The 23,117-nt window shown below is 39.3% G+C and overlaps 1 protein-coding gene across 1 annotated transcript in view; it reads left to right on the top strand.

Moving 5' to 3' along the window:
• The window catches only part of CTNNAL1 (catenin alpha like 1), a 57,463-nt gene that overhangs the window by 8,212 nt on the left and 26,134 nt on the right, over nt 1-23,117 (top strand). The window contains exons 2-4 of the mRNA XM_009643509.1: nt 10,711-10,900; nt 17,071-17,258; nt 21,441-21,560. Coding sequence (XP_009641804.1) covers nt 10,711-10,900; nt 17,071-17,258; nt 21,441-21,560 — 498 coding nt within the window. The remainder of the gene's footprint in view (nt 1-10,710; nt 10,901-17,070; nt 17,259-21,440; nt 21,561-23,117) is intronic.

The raw sequence follows: 23,117 nt of genomic DNA, 5'->3' as shown, positions 1-23,117 counted from the left end.
AGCAGGATCAATATAACCACACAAATAATGTATTTTCAAATAAAATAAAATTGTGCTGTAGTAATGTAGTGTTGTAAATGTGGTTTTGGGGGTGGTGTTTTGTTTGTTTGGTTTTTATCCACAGGTGTCAAAATTGTTTAGAAAGGGTTAATATGGTCCAAAGTTGCAAGTGCTTAACATGTAGGAGTTAGACCAATGTACGGAATGTTGCCTTTCAGTTGTCAAAGATTCCGTATTGTATCTCAATGTTACATTTAAATACACCTAAATTTTCCAGCTGAATGAGTTTTTGTTGCCCTTGAGCTCTTCAAGGAAACAATCAGAGGAATATACAGGCTCTTTAACATAATAAGATAATGGTTCCTGGCTTATATGAAGTTTTTGTTTTGTTTTACACTCCTGTAGGTGGATAGGAGTTGGATTTGCATAGCTTTTTCCAGAGCACACTGTACCTCTCTATTAATCCCTAGGGCAAGTGCGTGCTTTTCAAGATGAAATACCAGGTATTGCTCTGAATTGAAGTGGTATGTCAAAATGCTCCTACGGAAGCCTTCTCTAGAAAAGGCCAGAGGAACCTTCCAGTCCGTAACATGAAGTGCAAAACTGATTGAATGGCTGGTATTTGTGCCAGTGAAGCTGCCGGTTTATGGGACTAACAAGCAACTTCTTCTGCATCTTCAGTGGCCAATCCCAATTTGAATAGAAAGAATTCTCAGATGCAGGTGGTATCAGTGTATTGTCCCCATTGCATCCTTTATTACAATGTCTGAATTTTTAGTTCCACAACAGTGGCTGTTTTTTTAATAAGCAGCTCAGAGCTGGCTCAGGTGTTGTTTGCACAAGCAGTAGAAGGTTAGGTACATTAACAAAGGCAAGTTACGGAGGAAAGCCACAATAATAATTTGCTATTCAGTCTCTGGTTTTGAGGTTACCTGATCATGTTAGTGAATTCTCTCTGGTGCTGAAAACATGTCTGCATCTGTTTTGACCGCATCTGAAAGTACACTTTAAATGAAGAACTTCCCTCTGAGTTGGTTTTGTTTGGTTGGTTTTGTCTTTGCTCATGCCCAGGATTTCTAGGTGCAGAATGAAAAAGGGTAGTAGCTTTGTTTATGAAATATATCCATTTGGGTAAGAAGATACTGAAGTGGAGGGCAACAGGAGGGGAGGAAAATGTACTGGTTTGTACACCCCTAAACCCAATTATTTGGTCTATTAGTTTATGTTCACTTTTTCTAGTGAGGTAGTTGTGTGTTTCAGCTAACTTCAAGACAGCAGTTGAGTTAGAGGGCCGGTTCCCACTGAAAAGTGTACTAAAGGCCATTTTATTTTTGGATGCAGTTTATGATAGGTAAACACATATTTCTGATGTTCAGTGTACTTGTTGATGCATGTATCATATAATCAGAAGAGGTTAAATTGGACTTTTGATTTGAAAAATTATTTTTGCCAACTCGTGTGAAGTTGCTCAAAGGCACAAATTTTAGTCTGTAAACTGCCTTACATCTTTGCAAAAAGAGAAGGAAGCTTGAACTTGAATTGTCTCAAAATGAAGACCTTTATCTTTGTCACTCATTTTATAGAAATTTTGAAGACTTTTTTTTTTGGAGGGAGGGTAGGGCAGGTAAGGAAGGTAAGGCATGTGACAATAAGAGTAAACAAGGTAGCTTTGATCAGTGGTCAAGCCCCACTGAGTGTTCTCCAGTGATCCTTCTCCTCTTCTCTTCCCTGTGTGGAAAAAAGGGAGGATGGCAGGAGTGGAGGTCAGTTCTCCTGTACTTTCTGCTTTGTAGCTGCAGATCACTGGGGATCCCTGAGTTTAAGGAGTCTGTGAAAAGTGAACATTAAAAGCAAGTGTATCTCTCCTCTTCAGTAGTGTTACTTTAGTAACATTATTAAAGTAATTGAAACCTCCACATAATATCTAAGAGTCCACAGACAGAACTAGTCAGCTGTGTTCATTCCTTCCTTCTGTTTCTCTGGAGTTCCTTTTCACAACAACTTGCAAAAAAAGTTGGAAATAATTTAATGCCACTGAAAAAAAAAAAAAGTCTGAAGTTTCCAGAGTTTTCATTACTTTGAAAAACCGCACAAATCCACAAACCCAAAATAACCCACACCGGAGAGAATAAATTGGTGTTATCAGAGTACTACATCTCAATTGAACAAGTTCATCTGTATCACATTTTGGATGATCATTTTCTTGATGGTGTTTGGTTTGGATCTTGAGATTTAAAGGGCCCTTGGTTTTCTAGGAATTCGTTCAGCACAAAGAAAGGGTATTCACTGCTGTGAGTTGAATCCTTTCTTTTGATCTCTTAACAATTCCAAGAATGCGTAACAAGTACATAGCAATGGTACTAATAATCTGAGGTGTGTATTCGAATTTGAAGCTGTGTGCTCTTGTCTTTCCTGGCAAACTTTACAAAGAGTAGCTTTTGAAGCCTAGATCTGAAGGAGGTGAAGAGGACTGCTCTCACCCCTTCCAAATAATATTTTCTGCCTGTTGAAGCTACTGTGCTTGCGAGACATGCACAATTAAATGCTGTGGTGTTTTAAAAATGAAATGTATGATTTGCAGTTAACCAAAGATCTGGTTACAACCGCAATATAGCCAGTGTCTCAATTGCTTGTTTTATTCTCATGCACTTTTCTAGGCACCCACGTTTGGGCACTATAGGAGATAAAGTAATGGGTTAGGTATACCAGTGATCTGGTTTGGTAGCACTGTTCTTGTGTTACTTGTCAGCTTCTACTTGTCACTGCAGGTCCTGGATTGTTCGTTCTTCCTTTTCAGAGGTGGCTTATCAGCTTGTTAGACACTACACGTGAAAGATTGCCTGAGGCTCCTCTAAGCATGTTAGCATTTGCCCGCAGATAAGTGAACCAGCGTACAGGTTGTTAAAGTAGTTTATTTCATTTACTTCCCTGAAGGCTATTATGGAAGATGTGTACAAAAGCAATGAGAAGATGCTTTTAAAAAAGCCTTCAGGTAAAGATACAATGACAATAGACTCAATACCACAAGTCTAACAGAACTCAGCAGTCTTGGACATGCAGCATATTTGTACTGCCCTTCTAGATGACGGTGCATAGGCAGTATTAAGAAAATACATAAATAGGAGGTAGCAGGATCATACCACTTCTTGGAAGCTGTTCTTTTATAGAAGTGGTGACTCAGGGTCCTGACTGAAGTGTTGAGTTCTGCGCGGCTTCTGCAAGGAGGCTTTGGTTGCTCCTTTTGGGTAATAACAAGTAGAAGAAACTGTTCTGGTTCAAGTGTCTATAAAGCAGAGGCAGTTGTCTCAAATAACGTTTTCAGGATAAATAGAATACGGGTTCTTACGGTTAACTAGCACATTAGTAGTTAGTGCAGTTGCATTTCATTTTGGTTAATCTTTTCCAGCCTTTGAAAACTTTCGAAGTTGAGTTTCTACGAAGTTTATTTGTGGGATTTTTCTGCAAAATGAAAACTGAGTAGGAAGACAAGGCTTTCCAATTCTAAAAATCTGCATGATAGCGAGACTTCTAAAAAATATTTTGGTGCTTGAAATTGTAGAAAATGCTTAGTAAGACTTTTGTTAATGCCTGGGCAGGCATCTAATCTTAACTTTTGATTTCTAGGACAGGTGAGCGAGTAGTCCTCGTTCACTTCTCAACATGCCCGAGGCTTGTCTTTTGTGATAAGAAGTCTATGTGACAGTTCTGCTTGTAGCCCTCATGGACTGCATGTTAAATGCCAGCTGCTGCTTCTGTGCTCTTTGACATGCGTGGCTGTATTCTGTAGCAGATGTAGGTGCTGGAACAATGTGTGCTGCTGTCTGGCTAAATGAATCTGAAGACCTGTTTGTCCTTAAGTAGTAGATGAGACCTAATGAGAGTACGTAAAATGTAATTAGAAGCTTGCCCCCAAACTCGAGATGAACTAATAGAAGTATGAGCAGCGTGGGAAAGGCCTTTTTGACCAAGTTTTCAGCATGTCCTATCAAATGCAACTAAATTTACTTTACAGCACACCTCTGTTGTAGAGGTTTGTAGCTTCTTCCCTAGATTGTAGTGCTACTGCATTTTCTTAGCAAAGGCTTTCCATTCCTGGTATCACATTTTTTCAGAAAGGAATTTTCTGCCATTATGAAATTAACGGAAAGTAGAAAGCAGAAAATGGAAGAGGAACTGTTACTGTAAGGATGCTAATCCTCGTTCCATAGAGGTAATATCTCGAATATTTTTTTCTAGCAGGAAAACTGATTAGTGTGAGGCAGTAACAAATACTACTCTTGAGAGTCTATGTACAGTGTGGGTACTTACTCAGGGAGGGAGATGGACAGGGTATCTTCCAACATGACTTCTCTGTTTAACTCTTGTGTTTGTAGCAGTGGCTGTGAAATAGCTGTTTCCCCTGGTTTTATTTATAGTTGTCTATAAATACTTCCTGAAACCCGATCTCTTAAGTATCACTTAATTCTGTCATGCAAGACTTAATTACACTGATAATAAATAGACATTAGAGTATTTTTAGCTAAGCATGCTGTCATGATGCTTCCTGTGCATGAAGCATATAACAACTTAAGTGTCAGTATCTGAAGGTCCTCAAAAATCTCTGAAAACAGCTGCTCAAAACCTGCCACAACTGAGCTTGTTTCCTTAAATATGAAGGATGTCTTTTATGGCTATATATGTTAGTTTCAGTAAAGTACTTGGGGGGGGGAACCATTTTTCTGGAACTGCTCATAACAAGTGACAAAAGCTTGTAACTGACAGTTTCTTGAGACTGCGTGCTCCTTAAACTGATTGTCTCAAATCTCAGATAAGCATTCCATGGAAATAGTGTAAGAGCTTGAATTAAACAGAGCATGAGTATGATCAAAAGGACTGTTTCCTTTCTAGGACCTGATCAGTAAATCCTTAAGTAAACAGCATGTAATGCATTACTGTTCGAAGAGAATTGCAGGTAATCTTTTCAGCTAACTCCTGCCCAAGCACCACAAATGTTAGTGACTGGGTGATACGTGATCAGAATACAACAGATTAAATATTTGGGAGGTGTTAAGCTTAAATGAGAGCTTAGACAATGTTCTTGGAGTCACAGAGGTTTCCTTCTTTAAAAAAAAAAAAAACAAACCTGGAAGAAACACAACAGTATTAGTTCTGGTCTGGTTGCAACTGGATGGACTGCAGGGGAAAAGAATTCTTTGTAACCTGAAATACCCTTAAACACTGCAACACTAATTCAATTTTTGATGGCTCTTAGGGTATCTTTGGAGGAAGGTGGTGGTTTGTTGGGCAGAGTTCCTTGTTAGGTTTTTTGTGGGTCTTTTCTCCATTTAACTTGTCCTCTTTTATGTCTTTGTTCTAAATGTTTAAAAGTCAGGAGCAAAAACTTTGCTTATTCTCTATTTTTAGAAGCCTGGCTTATTGGCCTTTTAATGCTTATTGCTTTGTTTGTATCCTGAAGCAAATGGAATTGTATGCCTCTCCCCAATGCGCCTCCAACTGTACTGCTTAGAGATTTAATTTTTTTTTTTAACTATGGTCCGAACTGGTTAAATAATCTTTGTGCTGCTTGTCAGCATCACGTAACGTACTAGTGGAATTCCTTTCCTTACTCAGTTAAAACCTTGTTTGTTAGTTTTTTAACCCTGATTGTTAATTATAAGTTTGATTAAGTCTTGAAAACAACCTGAATCTGCAGTTGCTATTACCTCTGTTTTTTCATAACTTTATTTTAAATGGAGGATATACCTGAGTATCTGTCACTTAAGAATTCATGAAGGAAAGTTATTTCTCAGAATTATACACTCCTCTTGTTTGCACAGCCATGTTTTCTGCAGGTGGCAGGTTATGAGAAGCCCATGTTTATCTGAAGAACTGTCCTCATGCCTTTGATGTTAAGTGTTTTATGTTTGGTATATGTCTAACTCATGTTTCTAGAACCAAAGACAGCCCTTTTTCCTTTACAGAATCACAGAATCGCAATGGTTGGAAGGGACCTCAGGAGATCATCTAGTCCAACCCCCCTGCTAAAGCAGGTTCTCCTAGAGCACGTTACACAGGACTTCATCCAGGCGGGCTTTGAATATCTCCAGCGAAGGAGACTCCACGACCCCCCTGGGCAGCCTGTTCCAGTGCTCCGTCACCCTCAGAGTAAAGAAGTTTTTCCTCATATTCAACTGAAACTTCTTATGTTTCAGTTTGTACCCATTGCCTCTTGTCCTGTCGCTGGACACCACTGCAAAGAGTCTGGCTCCATCCTCCTGGCTTCCATCCTTAAGATATTTGTATGTATTGATGAGGTCCCCTCTCAGTCTTCTCTGCTTCAGGCTGAACAAGCCCAACTCTCTCAGCTTTTCCTCGTAGGGGAGATGCTCCAGTCCCTTTATCATCCTAGTTGCTCTCCTCTGGACTCTTTCTAGGAGTTCCTCATCTTTCTTGAACTGGGGAGCCCAGAGCTGGACACAGTACTCTAGGTGGGGGTCTCAGCAGGGCAGAGTAGCTGATATATATTTTATATCTTCCTCTACCTCTTTCTTCTATCATGACTTACCTACTCGTATTTCAGCGCTGTTTGTTACTTACTTTTTTATAACAAACATCCTATGCAAATTTTACTATATTAGTACAGGCTGGATTTGCTACATAATGTTGGTCACACTTGAAATGTATTCCATAAAGCTGTTTGTCTTGATATGTTTCAAACTTCTTGACCAACTTCTCATTTAGTTCTTTCACAATGTTTGTTTTTAACTAGCAATCCATCCAGTTTTTGACTTCTCTGGAAAAAAAAATTATGGAGCTCAACAAACTTCCCTCTGTTCTGATGTTAAGGTAGTTACTGTAGTACCTAGCTAAGAGTTCATTATTCCAGGAGGTATTTGCAAAGCCTCACCTGCTGTGTATAACCACAGGCTTCCAAACTGAGTTTAATCTACATATACAAACTACTCCAGTGGGTGTCTAGAGTAGATCATATCACTACAGAATGGTTTGGGTTGGAAGGGACTTTTAAAGACCATCTAGTCCAATGCCCCTGCCATGGGCAGGGACATCTTCAATTAGATTAGGTTGCTCAAAGCCCCATCCAACCTGACCTTGAACACTTCCAATGGTGGGGCATCCACAACTTCATTGGGCAACCTGTTCCAGTGTCTCACCACCCTCATCATAGAAAATTTCCTCCTTATGTCCAATCTACGCTCTTTTAGTTTAAAACCATTGTCCCCTGTAGTGTCACTAGAGGCTTTGGTAAAAAGTCTGTCTTTGTTTTGGTTTTTTTTTTTTTTTTTTTTTTTGTAAGCCCCCTTTACATACTGAAAGGCTGCAATCACGTCTCCCTGGAGCCTTCTCTTCTCCAGACTGAACAACCCCAACTCTCTCAGCCTTTCTTCACAGAAGAGGTGCTCCAACCCGCTGACCGTTTTTGTGGCCTCCTCTGGACCTGCTCCAACAGGTCCACGTCTTTCCTGTGCTGGGTACCCCAGAGCTGGATGTGGTACTGCAGGTGAGGTCTCACCAGAGCAGAGTAGAGGGGTAGGATCACCTCCCGTGACCTGCTGGCCATGCTGCTTTTGATGCAGCCCAGGGTATGGTTGGCCGCCTGGGCTGCAAGCACATGTTGCTGGCTCACATCCAATTTTTCATGCACCAGTACCCTCAAGTCCTTTTCTGCAGGGCTGTTCTCAATCCATTCATCGGGGTTGCCCCAACCCAGGTGCAGGACCTTGCATTTGGCCTTGCTGAACTTCATGAGGTTAAGATGACACTGGTGATGGACATGCCAAACCAGCTGCTGATTCTTGCTTCACCTTAGGGGGGGTGGTGGTGGTGTAAGGGGTGTGTTTTTCTGTAAAACTGATGGTCCCCTCTGAAGTGAGTGCTAAAGAAGTAATGGAATTGTAAACTTCACCATGTCTCAAATGAAAGTGTTTATGAAAATGACATTATTAAAGCAACTTAAACTGTGACATCTTCATGATTTTTATTATTTGTGTACCTCTACAGTAACATGTGGGATTAAAGTGCCCTTGATTTCTAAGAGGCAGTGGGATTCCTTTCACTCTGCAGTGTTAGTTGCATATGCATTTTTTTCAGGGCTATGCAGAACATGTTTAAGCTTCTACTGGTATAAAATGCTGTGGGAGGTAAACTTGCAGCCAGGATGTGCATCCAACTAGTACTCTACTTGTCTTAGGCCAGTGTTATTTTATATATACTTTTGAGAAGTCAGTAACTGTATGAATGTAATATAAGCCCTTTGTCTGCATAGGATTGGGTTGCCGTTTGCTTACAAATCAGTTGAGGAAACAAAGTTGTTATCCTCTATTGATTTGGTCTTCTTCAGCATGTGCTCTAATGCTCTCTGTAGGCTTGCTGCCCATGACTAGTCAAGAATTTGCCAGCCAGGATTGTTAGATTAGCTGCTGTCAGGTATTTGATAGTTTGGTGTACGTGAAGCATCTACAATGCAGGAATTCAGGAGAGCTGCATAATGCATCTGATTTTAATATCAAATGGATATTAATCTGAATTTCCACTGAAGTGATGGTAAGTGTGTTTTAGATGAATGTCATTCCTCCTGTAGAATGAATCTGAAGGTGTTCAGATGTTTGTTTAGCTTACTCTTTAATAGGACTCTGTTTTCATAGGTTTTGGGGTTGAAGTTTGGGGAACCATGGGACTCTTAACAGGGACAGATTTGTTGTATGAATTATAGAAAGTGGCCTTCCTTTAGAGCTTGTGGCTTAGGTACAAGTTGGAGAAATAGGACGTATTTAAGAAGGCAGTGGGCAGACAATGCATTTCTGTAGTGATGTTTTGTACCAGAACAAAATACTCTCCCATTCCCTTAGCAGTTCTTCAATAGGGCAGCACTGTTTAATGGGATAGTTCTTAGCTTTTTCTGGATTTTTTTTTTTTTTTTGGTGCAAAGTGCTCTATGAAGTATTGACATTTTCCATTGCAAAGAGTTTAACACTGCAAACTTAACTAGCCCAGCTCCTGGCATTTGAAGCCAGTCCCAGTAAGGTGTTAAAAAGCACCACTATTCATTTTCCCAGAAATATGACTCAGTGATATCTGAAGGGTAAGCCTTGGGCATTGGTCAAATTATGAAGCAGAACAGTTCCTACACTGCTGTCTGCTCTGTCCTTGGATCCGATGTGAGCATTACAGGTGCAGCTTCTATGCTGTTGTTCTACCATAGGCTTGACTGGTAGGAGAATGTATGAGTGAATGATGATTTCAGGTTTTTTTGAGGAACGGGCAAAACCATCTGTGATTAAGCTGATACAGCTGAGGTGTTCAAACTCTTAAGCAATTCATGTAATTCTGAGATTCTCTTGGCAGACATCTTTGAGCTTCTGGGGATGTGGCTTACAATGCAGTTCTGTGAGCATTTTAAACCACACTGCTGCTGAAAGGAGCACTTCTGGCCAACTTTCTCTCTCTAGTCTGTACCCTTTCCCTTTTGCCACCAAAAGTATTCATACAGCTATGCAATGAACGGGACTGGGCAACTAGTTATGAGGAAAGCTAAAACAACAAGCATCACCTTCTCCACAACTCAGGTTTAACCCACATCAGGTAATTCATTGCAAAAATGAGAGGGAGGCAAGGACAGACAGGACTATCTTTGCTGGCAACAATGATGGCTTTTAAGCTGGTTTAGTACGTTTGAAACTACAGAGTTCAAATTCTGTCCTGCATCTCATTAGAAAATGGTTGTCTTACCAAAAACGTAAAGCTCCTATACTCTTTGTAATGTAATTTGTAATTAGTTAATTCTGAGTGGCAGGTTTGCACACTATTTTTGTGTTTATTTAGTGCCTCGGTGGAGAAGCTATTTCTGCAGTCCTGCCTTTCTTTTTGGGTGTTTCCTCATGTTTGGTGTTTTGGGCAAATCTTCTCTCTCCTGCAGCCTGCATGCAGCTGATCTCTGGTCAGTGTAGTCCAAGAAGGAAAGTATAGCACGATGTAGTACCGGGCAGAAAAGCCAATACAAGATATGGACTTCAGAATAAGAATGTCCTCACAATTTATTTTACTGATAACTTGCATCTAAATGGCAGCCTTTTTCTAAATTCTAGAAAATGTGTAATTGTGGATGTTGAAGTTATGACTACAGTGGATATTTTAATGGGGAGGAGGGCTTGAAAACTTCAGATTATTTCTAAAAGACGAACGGTGGTTCTTTTTGTGTAAAGACTGTGCTACTGCTCGTTCTTTCTTAAAGCCTGCCTTAATCAATTGGATAAAACATAATTTATAAAGGCGTATTCAGTAAAAAGAGCCAAAGCTCCCAAATCCTACTTGATGAGTGTGTTTAGTTACCTGGCAGCACAAAAATTTTGTAAAATTTCCAATGCTGGCAAACCCAAAATGATGTTGATATGCCTACTATTGGACTGCTCAACTTTTACTGTGTCTGTAGTGTGACAGCCTGTTGAGACACCTAGGCCAGCTTATTTGAATACTGCAAATGGGAGGGGGGAAAAAAATACCTCAGTTAATTTGAGATGTGAGATAAACTGAGATCACAGCAGATGAGCAAACTTAATTATACTCCAAATTTTTTTTTTCGTTCTCTGAGAAGTTAAATGATGCCTCATGACTTGACACTACTATTACTAAGTTCCGTTCAAAAATTGCCTTTAATACTAAAGTTAAAATGTCTTCTTGCATACGGTTCTAATGATTAACTCTTCTTGTTCACAGATAACTACTCTTATTAATCATAAGGATAAACCAAAGCGTTCAGACAAGACTCTGCAAGCAATTCAGCGAGTGGGCCAAGCAGTTAACCTGGCAGTTGGAAGATTTGTTACAGTAGGTGAAGCTATAGCCAATGAAAATCATGAATTGAAAGAAGAAATGAGTGTTGCTTGCATTGAGGCAAGGAGAGCAGGTATGTAGTTACTTATGAAATTGTGCTTGTGCCATTTTTGGCCCCCTATCTTTAGAGTCAGCAATAATATAAGACTTTATTTAATTGCTTAACACCCTTCTGCTTGTTCATTCAAGGCCTGATCTGTTACCTGATTTTATCACTTACTTAAGTTGCTGTCATCTTATGAACATCTTATGAATTAGCTTTGGGTTTTATTTTTTTTAATAGGATCTTTTGCTACAAGGAATTTATGACTGCTGTTTGTTTTATGATGTTACTACAGACAAGAGTAGAGTGTTTAGAATACAACTTTAGAGTTTATTGCTCTCAAGCTAAATCAGTGGAGTATTTAAAGTAATTTGAGTGTTACGCTATTGAGGTCACTGTGTTCTAAATCTGAATGTTTGAGTGAAGGTCAGTGTCAACCCATATTTCATCAGGATTCAGCAAGATGACTCACATCAGTCATCTGATGACTCCCCTTGGTAAAATGAAAATAATATTGCACTTGCCTTTTTGCTGGATTCAACTTTTGTTACAAACTTGCTCTGTGTGTGGATTGAATGTGAAGTATGGACAATTGATTGAGTTGCCTGCTGTCACCTTCCTCCCTCCAGAAGCCCCTGTCCAGGTGAACAGTGGGTTACGTTCTCTGATACTGTAAGAGAATGTCAGCATCATGCTAGAAACTAGGTTTCTAGATATTAAGTACTATTCCTTGCATGATATTTCACTGGCTCCTAGTAAACACATATTCTTAGATGTGCAGTGCAGCCTTCAAGAAGACAACATCTAGAAAAATGTTCCTTTATTGTTAGTGGTAGTGAGTTTTTGTTTTTTCTTTCAAATACCTTCGGATTATGGGAACTTCTATTTGAAGCTTTTCCTGTTTAAGTAGGTGGAATTACCTACAGGTGTGACAGACTTTCTGCTTACTTGGCTTCAGGAAGACAATCTTGAGCTTCCAGATGTGGAGGCAGGTAAATGACCCTTCAGCACTAATGTCTTGATGACTGCAGAAGGGAGTAATACTCTACTCCAAGATACGGGTTAATGTGCTTAAAATTGATCTGTTAAGTTAAACAGTGGACCTGTGGGTAAGCGTTTTGCTTTTATCTTCTAAATAACCTCAGAAGCCCAAGAAACTTGCCTTTTGCTGTCCTAGTTGTTATATTTCTTGCTGAATGAATGTGCTAGCCTCAAACTTTGGGGATGCTGTTCATACTGGTTTTGTGATTAAAAAAAAAAAAGCTTAGAAATGGTCATGTTACTGTAAGAAATCCTCTGAAAATCCCTCAACAATGAGTCACAATGTCTAGAACCATGCTGGTGATGAATGGTTGTTCTTGTGATTTGAAGGACTATTCTAGATAAACTTCAGACTGAAAATGCATAGTTGCTCCAGTAAACTTGGCTGCAAACAGAAATGTCCTAATTTGAAAACATTCCATTTGTTATGTGAAGCATGTGTTTTCTCTTCAGAGATCCAAGTAAAATGCTGACAAGCCGAAATTGCCAAAGTTTGTCGATAATCTCAGCTGCTAAAGAGCAATGCAGTCTGGATCTCTGTTTCTTGACTCACCAGTTATGCTGTGGCCAAGTGCTTTTTCTTCCTAACAGTGTATCCAGAAGGAGCTCAGAATCTAAAAATAATCTGCAGTATTTTCTCTTACCAAATGGTTATATTTTTTTGCATTGAAAGTTTTTATTTCCTGTTACGCAGCAATGTGCCTCTATCTAGAAGAGTGAAGATCTAGACTGTTTGCTTTTCTGTCAAGCCTCACAACTACCTTGGTGTGGGTCAGTTATTCACTCTGAGCTATCCATTTGATGAAGAATTACATGCGAAATTCAGTATATCAGATGTGTTTGCAGCTGGGTTTTTGTTTGGTTTTTTTTTTTTTTTTGTGCCAGTATTATCTCTGTGGACTGTTAAGTGTTGAATAAGGTAAGGTAGTCCTTTGTGCAGATAAATTCTTATGATTGACTGTCCTCTGAATTCAGTCTCTGAATACAGTTGCTCAAGTGCCATTTTGAACAACTTCAGTGTTCCCAAACAAGCCAATAAAATCTGGCCAATTTTAGCCAAGAATATTGACTTGTATAAAAGAATCCCATGTTCTGACAGCATGGGCAGCAAAAAGCCCATGCTGTTCAGGTTAGAGGATGTTGTAGAGCTGTTCATATTTCTTTTTAGCCAATAAATTAGATTGTGCCTCAAAAATTAAAGGAACACTTTGTTAGGCATAGAAGATGGATTTCAACACTAAAAGATTTAGAACATTAAGCATCTCAGTTGCTAAGAAAAGTAGGGAGTCTTTAAATCAATTGCATATCCTGCAGAGGCTTTGAAGGATGACAGATGTTGTATCTGTCCCTTGTGAAGGGTATAATCAACGATATGAAGTGTTTCAGACTTGTTATGACTATTTCCTTGTAATAAACCTTGTAATTTGATTGACTTAAAATAGAATCATAAAACACTTCAGAGGGTCAGGTAGCAGGTTTTGCCTAACATTAGTCTTGCACTATGTCAGTGTTTACAGTGACAGTATAGTAGTGGAATGTAACTCAAAGAAGCACATTTTTAGATGCCCATCTGTGATTTTTTTTCTTTTTTTTTTTTTCTCCAAAACTAAGAAAGACTGGTTAATTTAAAAGAGAAAACACATGTCAAGAATGAGTTAGTGTCATAACGTTTTCAGTATTCTCTGCTAGTTGACTACATAGCCCTAAAGGAAGACATGCAGTAAAATGGAAGCAATAAATAGCGCTCTCCTATTTTTGCCTTGTCTTTTCATACAGAGGATGACTAAACTAAGAATGTTGAAAGCAACAATTTAAAATGGATAAATAGAATCACAGAATTGCTTATGTTGGAAGGGACATTTAACTCTAAGAATGGAGATCGTGCAACTTCTTGTATGCCTCTCACAGTGTTTGACCACCCTTACAGTGGCAAAAGTATTTTCTTATATCTTGTCCATTGCTTTTTGTCCTGTTGCCATGCACCTCTAGGAGCAGTCTGTCTCTGTCTTGTCCATAGCTGCCCATTAGGTAGGTAGTTGTAGACCACAGTAAACTCTGCCATTGTCCTTTTATTCTTGAGATGGAACAAACCTGCTTCCTCCAGCCTCTCCTCTTATGTCACATGCTCCACTATGTCAATGTTTTCCCTAGTACTGGGGAGCTCAGAACTGGACGTGGTACTCCAGATGCTGTCTCACAAGTGCCAACCAGAAGGGATGATTTCTGCAGCCTGCTGGTTACCTTCCTGCTAACCACTCAGCGTGCAGCTGGCCATCATTGCTGACTCCTGTTCAACTCTGTCCTCCAGGTCCCCCATGTCTTTCCCTGCAAAGGTTCTCAGGTTCTCTGTAGACAGCTGACCCCAGCCTGCGCTGTTGCATGGTGTTATCCTGGCCCAGATGCAGGACTTGGTATTACTGCCTTTGTTGGACTTCACAAGCTTCCTGTCAGCTCATCTTTCCAGCCTGTCTCTTTGTCTAGCAGCCCTGTCCTCCAGTGTATTATATGCTCCCCGGTTTGGTATTGTTCACACACTTGCTCAATGTGCTGGCCCATCATCCAGGGAGTAGTTTTGATGCCTCGTATCAGTCCCTGAGGGACACCACTGGTAATTGACTGCCTGTTGGACTTTGTACCATTTATCACCGTCCCTGAGCCCAACAATCAGGTCCATCTTCTACCCACCTTATTGTTCACTTATCCAGTCTGTGTGTCATGATTTAGTTATAAGGACACTTTAGGACATCATGTTGGAGGCCTTGCTAAAGTTGAGATACACAGCATCCATTACTTCCTTTTCTAGAGATGGTATCATCTCGCCATAGAAGGCATTCAGGTCGATAAGGGACTATTCACCTTTGCACGTCTGTGCTGGCTCTTCCCAATTGCCTTTTTCTGCTTCATGTGTTAATGGCTTCCAAGATGAGTTTAATAATACTCCTGGAGACTGATGTGAGGCTGACTAGCCCATAATTGCCTGAATTTTTCTTGTTACCCTTCTTAAAGTTGCCTTTCTATCATTGGAAATCTGTCCCAATTGTCACAATCTTTCAGTCATGATAGTAGAATTACAGTGACACTGTACTGCTTCTTTGACACTCCCAGATGTGTCCCATGGACTTCTGTATGCCTGGCTGGCTTAAATAGTCCCTAGCTCAGTCTTTTTACCTTGTTCCTCATAGCTTACTCCCAGGGCACCATTCCTTTTCCTGTAGTTGCAGATCTGCAGGCAGAGAAGGAAGCCTTTATCCTGTTGTCAGAAGTCTCAAGTTTCTAGGGCTGTCTGGAGCTTTCGACAGGCAGATGTTGCAGCACTTTCTACGTTCTCAGATTACTCTTTGTATGACGAGATGTTTCATCTATGACTTGATAATTTGTCTTCAAGAAGGTGAATACTGCAGCATAAGAAATGGGACAATGATGTTGTGCATCCTTCTTTGGTTACCAAAAGCACTTTGCATCCGTTTAAATTGTTCTCTGTGTTTCTACAGCATTTTATGTTGTCACATACATTTTGAGGTCAAAGGAAGAGATTGGGGTTGAACAGTTCCAGCTGAAGATTGGCCTGAACTGAAATGAATTTGACTGTGGAGAAGGCAATGGCCAATCTGTTTTGCTGTTAAATGATCTCCTCACCTGACCGGAGACTTGTCCTACAATGTTAGTGTATCTGGCTGCCCTCGCTGTTAGGATAATAGCTGTATTTTTATAATTCTTCTTGCTTCTATTAATTTTCAGGCTCTTCAGCTGTGGAACTCACCATCTCAGAGTGTACTGTTTATCATATTTGCATACTTATGCTAGAGAGACCATCTGATTATTTGTAGCATGGCTTTTATGACCTGACCTGGTTCTAGCAAAAGTACTGGATGTTCCTTGCCACAGTGCGATACCTATTCAAGGCAACTTAGGAGCTCAAGGGATTATATTGTCAGAGGAGAGAACCTATACATAAACACTATGAAGTGTGGAGCTGTGTGGTTTGAAGGACTGTCAGGCCATCCTTGTTCTGTAGTGTTTGTGTGTGGTATTTCCAGAGTAATAACGGACCTTCGGGTTCTTCATATGGGACCTCTGGCTTTATCAGGCTTTTGGAGTATCTTGTCTGCTTAGGTGAATTACCTTAGCTGAGGTTTTGAAGATGAGTCATAGGGGACTTGATCAAATGTCCTTTATTTTATCTTCAAGGATGATCTGCAGCTTAGTTGTGGGTTGAAATCTTGTCTTGCATGCTCACAAAAAGCATTCCTCAGAGCTTGCCTGAGTTCAGCCTCCCAGTAGTCCTCCTGTGGCTGTGGAACAGGAGATTGCTCTATGCCTTTCCTCCATTGCACTATTATCTAGAGTACTGCAGAAGATTTAATCAGATAAGGGCCTGTGATTTCTCTCAGACAAGGAGATCCATTGTCTGCATTGGATTGTAAAATTTTTAACACATAAAAAATAGAAGTGGTCAAATAATCCTATTTAGCTATTATCATATTAAAGGCTAGTTGAATAAAAAGACGCTTATGAACCAAAAATCAGTGCTTCTCTGCCTTTTTTTGCTCTCCTATCTCTGGCAACATCCTGTTTGGTGGCCCTCCTTTGAACATAAAGTGCAGTAGTCTCACTATAATACTTCAGTCCTATAAGTTATAAAATTACTGTTTGGAATCTATGCTTCATGCCTGAAGTGTTCTACAAGAATAGAAAATCCATGAATTATGGAAATACTAACTGAAATTTGGAAAGTGGAGGGGAATTTGTAGTTCTTCCTTCCTTGCTGCATCCCACTCCTTCAGTGGGTTGATGCTGCAAGTGTCAACACTGATTTGACTTCTGCTATTAAAACTGGAAAAATATCTCCCATGAATGTTTTCTCCCTCCACACTCCCCAGCTCCAACCTCCTCCACCTCAAATATCTGTAGACTACTGTAGGAAAATTAGCGTATGTTACAGATGGAAGAATGAGGCAGTACTGAATAATAGTCCAAATTTATATATGGAGAGGGTGCCACCAACAGTCAGTAGAAAGAAATGAAGTGGAATAAAGAAAGTTGTAGGTAGCTCTGAAACTGTTGTTTTATCCCTCATAGGTAAAAGTTAAGAATGCTTAATGGCCCAGTATCTTTTTTTGTAAGTATGAAATGTTAATTATTCCTTTTTTTCCCTCTAGGTGAAACAATCGCACAGCTTACAAACGTGGCAAGCTTGGATCATCCAGAATCTGATAGCCACATAACAATCTTCACGGACAAAACGGGTGTGGTAAAAGCTGCAAGGTTGTTGCTTTCTTCTGTCACAAAAGTGCTGGTGTTAGCAGACAGAATTGTTATTAAGCAAATTATAACTTCCAGGAACAAGGTATTTGTAGCTTCTTTTTTATTTAACTGATATCTGCAGTCAATGCAAAAGAGTGGTGGTAAATGAAGTGGTATTTTCATTGTGTCTCTAGGGGAAGTGCAAAATAAAGAGGTAAAAATGAATGTCTTACACCTGTTCACCTGCCAGATACCTGAAAGGGGATGGCTGTAAGTCAGGAGAAATAAGATATAAAATGTAGAAAGTCTCTGAAAATTGTTGTGACCTGTATTGCTCTATTGACTTAGTATGCTGGAGAAGACACTGTTTTACTGCTTATTTAACTTTGTTTGCTGTGAGGTGGAAAGTGCGTCTGTCAGTAAAATGGCCAATAAAAGCTTGTATGTGCTAAGGATAGGATGTTTGTACTGTCAGGATCGAGACAAGGAGAGCATTATGAATGTGTCTAAGGCAAAAAGCTGTGAGGAACGCTGATAAAAGTCTATGCTAGTGAAGTGCGGTTTACAGATTAAAAGTTTTTGTGCAGTTTAACTGATGTCTTGAAACTTAGCTTGAAACTACTTAGTTGATTTAAATAATGTGTGAAGGCCCATTTTACCTCAAATGTAATCTATTTAATGTACTGCACTGTCTTGCGTGTAGGATATTCTTTCTTTTTTTTCCTCCCCTTGATGTGCTAAAACAAAAATGGAAAAACCTCATGTTTGACAAATGAGAGCATGATGGGGCCTGGGTTTTTCCATTCATTTTCAACTGTTAATCCAGAGCAGAGCCCCTCCTTCCTCTTTTGACTCCTCATGCTATCTCTCTTCCTTTGTCCTGGTTTGCTTTCCAGATATGCTGGTCTCTATTTTGCAGCTTCTAGATTCAAGACACTTACTTGAGTCGAGGATACAAAAACTGTGGTAATACCTGCTTCAGTCTGGCTTTAGACTTAGCAGCACTGATTTGCTGTCTTAGTGCTCTTTTCTTCTCCCAGTGGTTGATGAAGGTGACAGCAGTTTTATCAATATTAATTTGGTAAAGTTACTTGCAGCTTTGGTCTTTTCTTGCACTGGAGACCAGAATGGTGCATTTAACACCCTTTGTTGCCTTCCGTGAGCTTTTCTTCTGCTGTCATCTGCAGCCATTCAGTGATCTGAATTAATTTACCTTTCCAAAAGTAGCTGGTGTTAACACAGATTTAGGCCACAGGCAACTGTGCAAGTATTTGTATCATGAAGGGATAGGGAGGGATACACCCTTTTGGCAGCAGGGCATGATTTATGATAGTCTTAAATATTTATTAAACTATTGTCATATAAACAGTGCTATGAATATAGTAAGTATAGGTGCAAGATTTAATTTTGAAGGTGTTTAAAATGAAGTCTCATATTCCAGAGTAAGTGTGTCTGACTCTGATTGCCATAGTTGCCCTAACATCTGTGATCTTTTGGGTTTTACTGCATTCTCCTTTCTATGCATAGTTGACAGGTGTTTGAGAATGTCTGCTCCTGTTTATGGTACCAATAGAGCAATTCACATCTCTAGGACCAAAATAAACAAATGATGGTGTCTTATACAGGCATACCCCGATATTTATAGAGTACGCTCCCAAAAAGTGTGTCAGACACTGGTATGATGGGTAGCAAAGCAGTTCTTACTGTAAGAAATATTGTGGTAGAGGGATGATGTGGGCAGGGACTTAAGAAGTGCACACAAATACTCAGAGACGGTCTAGTATAACATGGCGTAGAGGATGGAAAGGCAAGAACAGGATCATCAGCACTGCCAGCTGGAGCAGATGCCAGTTTCTTGGGGTGGGTCACTGTTGCAGAAGATCTCAGCTGTGTTTTTGTCTTAGAGACTGAATGCCCAATGTTAAACTTCTAGTGCCACTTTTCTTGCTGCCTCTTTCTGAATGCCTTCATTTTCATTGTTGTTATCATCTTCCTCATATGGCTCAAGAGTAGTTAATTCAACCAAGGGCAAAGGACAGAAAAACACTGTAGTGGTTGGATGTCCAGTCTCATAGACTGATGAAGTAATTGAGATCTTCTAGAATGGTGATCTCCAGATTCCAGCTTCTGCATCCTCTGCACTATGTATACCATCCCTGTGTTCTTAGGCTGTGTGTATTTCTGAAGTCCCCGCCCACATCCTTCCTACCTTACAAAATTTGTTTTGCTGTCCATCAGACTTAGTCCCTGCATCAGTGAGCTTCAAGTCTAGCTCCGCTTACTGTTGTCAGTCAGGTTAGGAGCGCCGGAACAGCGAACAGGGAAGTGACAGATAGCGGGGGTGTTGCTGCACTATGCAGATTGGAACAAAATATGGATGTGCCCTGAAGCAACGTCAGCCTACAACTGCCATCTGAAAGGCAACATTCGTAGTGCAGCGGTCGCTGTGTAATACTGTTCTAATTTAGATATTAATAGGACCTTAAAGCCTTTTTTGATACATATTTTTTAGCCTTGTATTTAAAAATGTACGTTAATTACTATCTGTGTGTTTCACGCTGAAGAAAGTTTAAAATGAAAAATTATGAAGATGTTGCAGGTATTTTGCATTTTAACAGCTTCTTGAATAAGCTTTAGACAAATGTAGAGCTGTCTATATGGTTTCTCTCTATGTAGTTTCTTGGAATGTCAGCTCTGCCTGGAATGTCTAGAATGTAAAGGAAATGTGTGTGCTTTCACTGAAATTTTTATTTGACAAGAGATTTGCCATGACATAAACACTTGCTCTAGGGTAACTAACAGAGTTGCTTGCAATCACGACCATACTCATGAAGTACTATACTTGCTTAAACCAAGAATGATTGAGCATAATTATTGTTAGTTTTTATTCATTCTTAGAAGAGAAAGTTGGACCTTAACTTTTATGTTTTTTCCTTTCTCCACATTCACTTTTCTATATCCTCACTTTCCCAGTCCTATGGTTCTCTGCTTCTTCCACTCTCACACTGCTATTTTCACATCTTCATCTTTGTGCAGCTTCCTTCCAAGTCCTTTATGCCCCAGCCTTGCTCGTGCGTCACCACCTGAATCAGGGAAGTTCCTGTTTCTGCAGCCTTTGTGGAACTGGCTGCATAGCATAAGATACTCAGACATGCAGTCTAATATTGCATGATAAAGCAGTCAGTTCCACAGTACTCACAGGATTTAGTGAAACATTTGCTTTACAGAGATTATAACTATGAGATTGAGCAGGTGCTCTATTACAAAAGAACGGGTGCTTCTAGGAGGGTTTGCCTGGGTTGCAGGGAAGGGGTAGTTTGTCATAATGAGGTATGTAGGCTGCTTTTTTAGTTGAGGGGGAAGATACTTTTAGCATAGGAAAGGAAAAATAAGTTTCTCCCATTGAAGTATGGTTTGTTCAATTTTCATGCGGTATCTTATCTCCAGCCTGAAACACAGTAAAGAACTGCTTGGACTGTCTTCTCTTCTGAAGACGTTTAGAGGATTTGAAAGATCACTGTGGGATTAGCAACTATACCTCTGACCTGAAAAACCCTGATGTTAATCTCTGTAATAAACCATATTGTAGTGACTTCATCAGGATAGCTTTAGTACTCATTTTTGCTGAATGTTTTTAAAAATGCTGATTTTGCATGCTTTTATGTATCTTGAGTGTAAGAGCTTGATACAGCTTGAGTTCATTTAGTTCTCTGTTTTATATAGAGCTAATAGAAATCTTCAGAGTTAGAGATGTTTTGGAAAGTATAAAGCTATATTAAGTTATTTCTAACTTTATTTGTTTTCTTTTGTGGAATGCTGTTGCTTTTTTTCTTTTAATGCACACAACCATTAAAACACCTGTCTGTGCATCTGTGGTTTTATACTTTGGAAGTTACACAGCTGAAATTGAACTTTGTAATTGAGAGTTACAGCATGGGGTTATAATCTGTATATAAATTTCAAGTGCTTATGTTTTTAATATGACAGTAACATTTTTCCTAAATCTGGAAACTGAATCCTGTAATACTGTTACTCTTGATACTGGGAAGAATGAGGAAAATGTTTTTTGAGGGTTGACAACAATGACTCAGTTTGAATGAAGCACGATTATTAACTTACACTTGATTTTCAGCTGTTGAGTTGTTAATGCTTAAATAGTAACAAAATATATACATTTTAAACAACATGATTTTAAAATGTCTGCAAATAATAATACTCCTAGCTTAGTAATAATGTTTTCTGTTTAGCATCTTGATAATCTACAGTATTTTCCTTTATCTTGCAGGTTCTTGCAACAATGGAACAACTAGAAAAAGTCAGTAGTTTCCAGGAGTTTGTACAAATATTCAGTCAGTTTGGAAATGAAATGGTAGAGTTTGCCCATTTAACTGGAGATAGGCAAAATGTAAGTATTAACAAAAAGCTGTGAGCAATATTGTAAGGTATCTTTTTCATCTGATTCACTGGAAGATTTGGATTCTTCTGGGATGATTATCTATTACAAAGTCAAACAATTGCTGGTGTCCTGTTGCTGAAACCTAACTTCCTGTCCTTGCTCCACCCAAAAGACATCTTTTGATTTTAAAGCTCAGCCTGAGAAACATCACTGCGTTGTTTGATTGGCATATCTTCCAGAAGCCTGGGTGCGTGTCATTTGAGATGTCCTTTGGCTTCAATCACTGTCTTTTGGCTCTAACTTTTCTGGCTTATTACTTTGGTAGAGAATTTCTGGTTTTACTTGACAGAAACACTTGATGTTTGCACATCATGAAGGGATTTGAAAGCAAAGTAATTATTTTAGAAAACTCCAAATATGGAATCTTTACATCCTAATAAAGCATTTGATTGGGCTTTTTTTGTTTGGTGTTTTTTGTTTTTTTTTTTTAATTACTCTGGAATATTTTTCTAGGTTTAGTTCAAAACTTTCTTATATTGGGTAATGGTTTTTTACTTCCCACATGCAGCTGCTCTTTTTGCTGCTACTTCCACGTAAATAAGAGGTTTGCTGAGGCTTAAGACTTCTGCTGTGAGCTCTAGTTGCTTCCCCTTGGCAATCAAATCCTCCATTGAGAACCGAACCAGGGTCTGATATAGAAATACAGAGTACCTAATATTCAGCAAAGTTCAGAATTCAACTTGTATAAACAGTTGGCCGGCCTCCTGCATCTCCTTTTGCTGTTGATGTGTTCCGAGTCTGCGAAGTACATGCTTAGTATCAAAGAATCAGTTCTGGAAAAGCTACATATAATGAAAGGAAATACTTGCTTGGAAATGAACCTTCTCTATTTTTCCCTGAAATATTCATAGCAGTTGTTCCTTGGAAAGAGAAAGGTGCATAACTAGTAAGTGATATTCTTTTCAACTATTTTTGGTTTTCATTGTCAACTAGTCTTTGGCTCTCCTCTCTTTGCCTACTTGACTCTTTCGGAGTGTTTCATTACTGCTTTTTAAATCGTGTCAGGACTTTCTTGATACGCTTACTTTACAGTGTGTAGGCTGCTATGTGGCATCATTAGTTTTACTGGGAGGAAACATCCCTCAAAGTATTTTTCCTTAGTATAATTATAATAAGTAAGCCAGAAACTCTTGAGTGTGGTCAGATTTATCACACTGTAACGTCAGAATTTCAGAAATGAGCTGTGGGTTTTTTGTTTGTTTGTTTTAAATGTGGTCATTTTGATCTTAAAGATTTTCTGTAGTTGCTAAATAAGATCTTTATAAAAATGTCAAAACAGACTGCTGCTGTGATTTATCTGGGGTTTTTTGCTAATCTAGGGTTAATTAGGATTAATCCCATCCTGTAAATTGTTCCCTTTTCAGCTGGTCCCATGCAGTTGCCTGTTTAACACTCAAATAGCACTCAGCTATCTTTGCGAGCACTGAGAGGATCTTAGTTGTAGTTTTGTAAGTTCTTCTTTTTGTTAGATCATCTTGTATGTTGAGGGGTTCATGTCTTGCCCTC

Source organism: Egretta garzetta, unplaced genomic scaffold (assembly GCF_000687185.1).
Source record: "Egretta garzetta isolate BGI_Z169 unplaced genomic scaffold, ASM68718v1 scaffold88, whole genome shotgun sequence".
Lineage (NCBI taxonomy): Eukaryota > Metazoa > Chordata > Aves > Pelecaniformes > Ardeidae > Egretta > Egretta garzetta.
This window is presented reverse-complemented; position numbering and strand designations above follow the sequence as displayed.